The sequence below is a fragment of the Castanea sativa genome, chromosome 8 (genome assembly GCF_040712315.1).
Source record: "Castanea sativa cultivar Marrone di Chiusa Pesio chromosome 8, ASM4071231v1".
Classification (NCBI taxonomy): Eukaryota; Viridiplantae; Streptophyta; class Magnoliopsida; order Fagales; family Fagaceae; genus Castanea; species Castanea sativa.
The window spans coordinates 7,577,548-7,579,800 of NC_134020.1; the positions used below are offsets into that span (position 1 = coordinate 7,577,548).

General features: G+C 43.2%; 1 protein-coding gene across 1 annotated transcript; it reads right to left on the minus strand.

The window, feature by feature from the left end:
- Nucleotides 1–794: 794 nt before the first annotated feature.
- Nucleotides 795–1,902, minus strand: LOC142605806 (uncharacterized). The gene is made up of 3 exons (XM_075777243.1): nucleotides 1,506–1,902; nucleotides 1,297–1,402; nucleotides 795–1,179 (listed from the first exon to the last, which is right to left on the minus strand). The coding sequence occupies exons 1-3, from the start codon at nucleotides 1,900–1,902 to the stop codon at nucleotides 795–797; spliced, it is 888 nt and encodes a 295-aa protein (XP_075633358.1).
- Nucleotides 1,903–2,253: the final 351 nt, after the last annotated feature.

Here is a 2,253-nt window from a genome sequence, read left to right on the forward strand (position 1 = left end):
CTAAGCGAAGGAGTTGGTCTTGGATCTACCAATTAGGGAGGGTAGGCCGAGGTAGGTCTCATGTTGTTTGATGACTTGGGCTCCAAACATGGTTTTGATCCTCTCCTGAATCCCCACATCATAATTCCGACTAAAAAATAGTGATGTATTTTGCTTGTTTAGCTGTTGACCTGTGGACTCCTCATACACCTTTAGAATCCAAAGGATTTCCAAGCTTTCCTTTATTGTTGCTCTTCCACAAATTAGGCTATCTTCTGCGAAGAAGAGGTGAAAGATTTTTGGGCCATTCCTAAAAGTTGATATGCCATTCAACTTTTGGTTTTGGACTACTTGGTGAATGAGGGCAGAAAGGCCTTTTGCACATAACAAGAATAGGTAGGGTGATAGGGGGTCCCCTTAGCACAGACCATGTAAAGGTATTATGTTTACTTGTGGCTGCCCATTGATGCGAATGGCATAGGAGACTGTTGTGATACACTGCAGTAGTAGACTTACCCACCATCCATTGAATCCCATTTTAAGTATGATCTGTTCCAAGCATTTCCATTCCACCATGTCATACGCCTTGCTCATGTCAAGTTTTAGCACCATCTCCCCTACCTTCCCCTTTCTCTTCTAACTAATGTGGTACATTGTTTCCAAGGCGACCAGGACATTATCTGTGATCAGTCTTTCTACTACAAATGCACACTAGTTCTTAATACTAGTTTTGGTAGCACTACCTTCAGCCTGTTTGCCACGATTTTTGAGGCGAGCTTGTCTGCCACATTACATAGGCTGATTGGCTGGTACTCCTAAACTTGCTTTGGATCTTTTACTTTTGGAATCAACACTATGTGAGTCTCATTACATTTTGGAGGGGTAATTCCCAAATTTAAATAATCTAAAGCAGTTTTAATTACAACATTACCAACTATCGGCCAGAATTGCTGGTAGAAGAAAGGGGGCATCCCATCTGGACCAGGAGCCATGGTGGGGAAAATCTGCTTTAGAGCTCTTTCCACTTCATTCTTTCTAAAATCACTGGTGAGAAGGGAATTCATTAGAGCTGCCACCTTTGGATGAATGGCACTGAGCAACTCTTCACTAACCATAGGGTTGGCCGAAGTGAATAGGGCCTTGTAGTAGTCCACAAAAATTTTCTTGATCACATCCACATCCACTTGCCAAACCCCTTCCCTGTTAGTAACTCCCAGGATTGTGTTTCATTGGTATCTACTAGATGCCTTTGTGTGAAAAAAGGAGGTGTTCCTGTCACCTTGTTTCAGCCAAGTAATGTGTGTTCTCTGGTTCCACATTGCTTCCTCGATGTCAAGCATCATATTTAGCTCCCTTCTAGTGTTCTCAATTTTCATCCAGTGTTTTAGGAGTCCCTTGCTAGCACTCAAACCCCTGGAGAGACCTTTGGAGTTTTACAATTTTCCTCCCAACATGTCCAAAAGAGGAATTATTCCAAGACGTCAAAGAAGATTGACATTCTTCCAGTCATTGTAGGAAGGGATTACCTGAGTCTCTTGCAAGGCCTCTATCCCATGCTATCTTCACTACCTCAGTGCAAGCCTCATCCTTCAACCACATTGCCTCAAAACGGAAGAGCTTTTTCCTTCGACGTAGTCTACTCTGGGGAGGGGCATCCTTAAGCAGTAAAATGCAGTGATTAGAGGATGAGTTTGCTAAGTGATAAACTTGGTAGCTAGGGAAACATGGAGCCCAACTCGTGGATACCAGTGCCCTGTTAAACCTTTCCCTAATTGATCCCCGATTTCCAAATTTGTGACTCCAAGTGAAATTGTGACCAACATAGCCCAAATCTCTGAGGTGACAATCATTCACCGCATCACAAAAATTTGTCATCTGCCTAATTGGTTTTGTACTTCCACCCTCTTTTTCCCCATTGTCCATCAACTCATTAAAGTCCCCAATGCAAACCCATGGTTGTGAGTTACCCTGGCCAATCGATTGAGGAGTGCCCACGATTCATCTCGTCTGCTTGTTTTCGGGTGGCCGTAAAAGCTTGTGAATCTCCATCTTTATGGGTCACTGTCAAGTCCTATGATGGCATCAATATGGTGATCAGAGTATGTTAAAACCTCCACCTGAAGGTCCCTCTTCCACAGAAGTGCCAATCCACCACTTCTTTTGTTGCTCGGCACAACCAACCCCTCTGGACAATCAAGTTTGTCCTTTATTCCATCCACTCAGATACAAAAAGCTTTGTTTCCATAAGAAAAATTAAAATGGGATCTTGCGAAG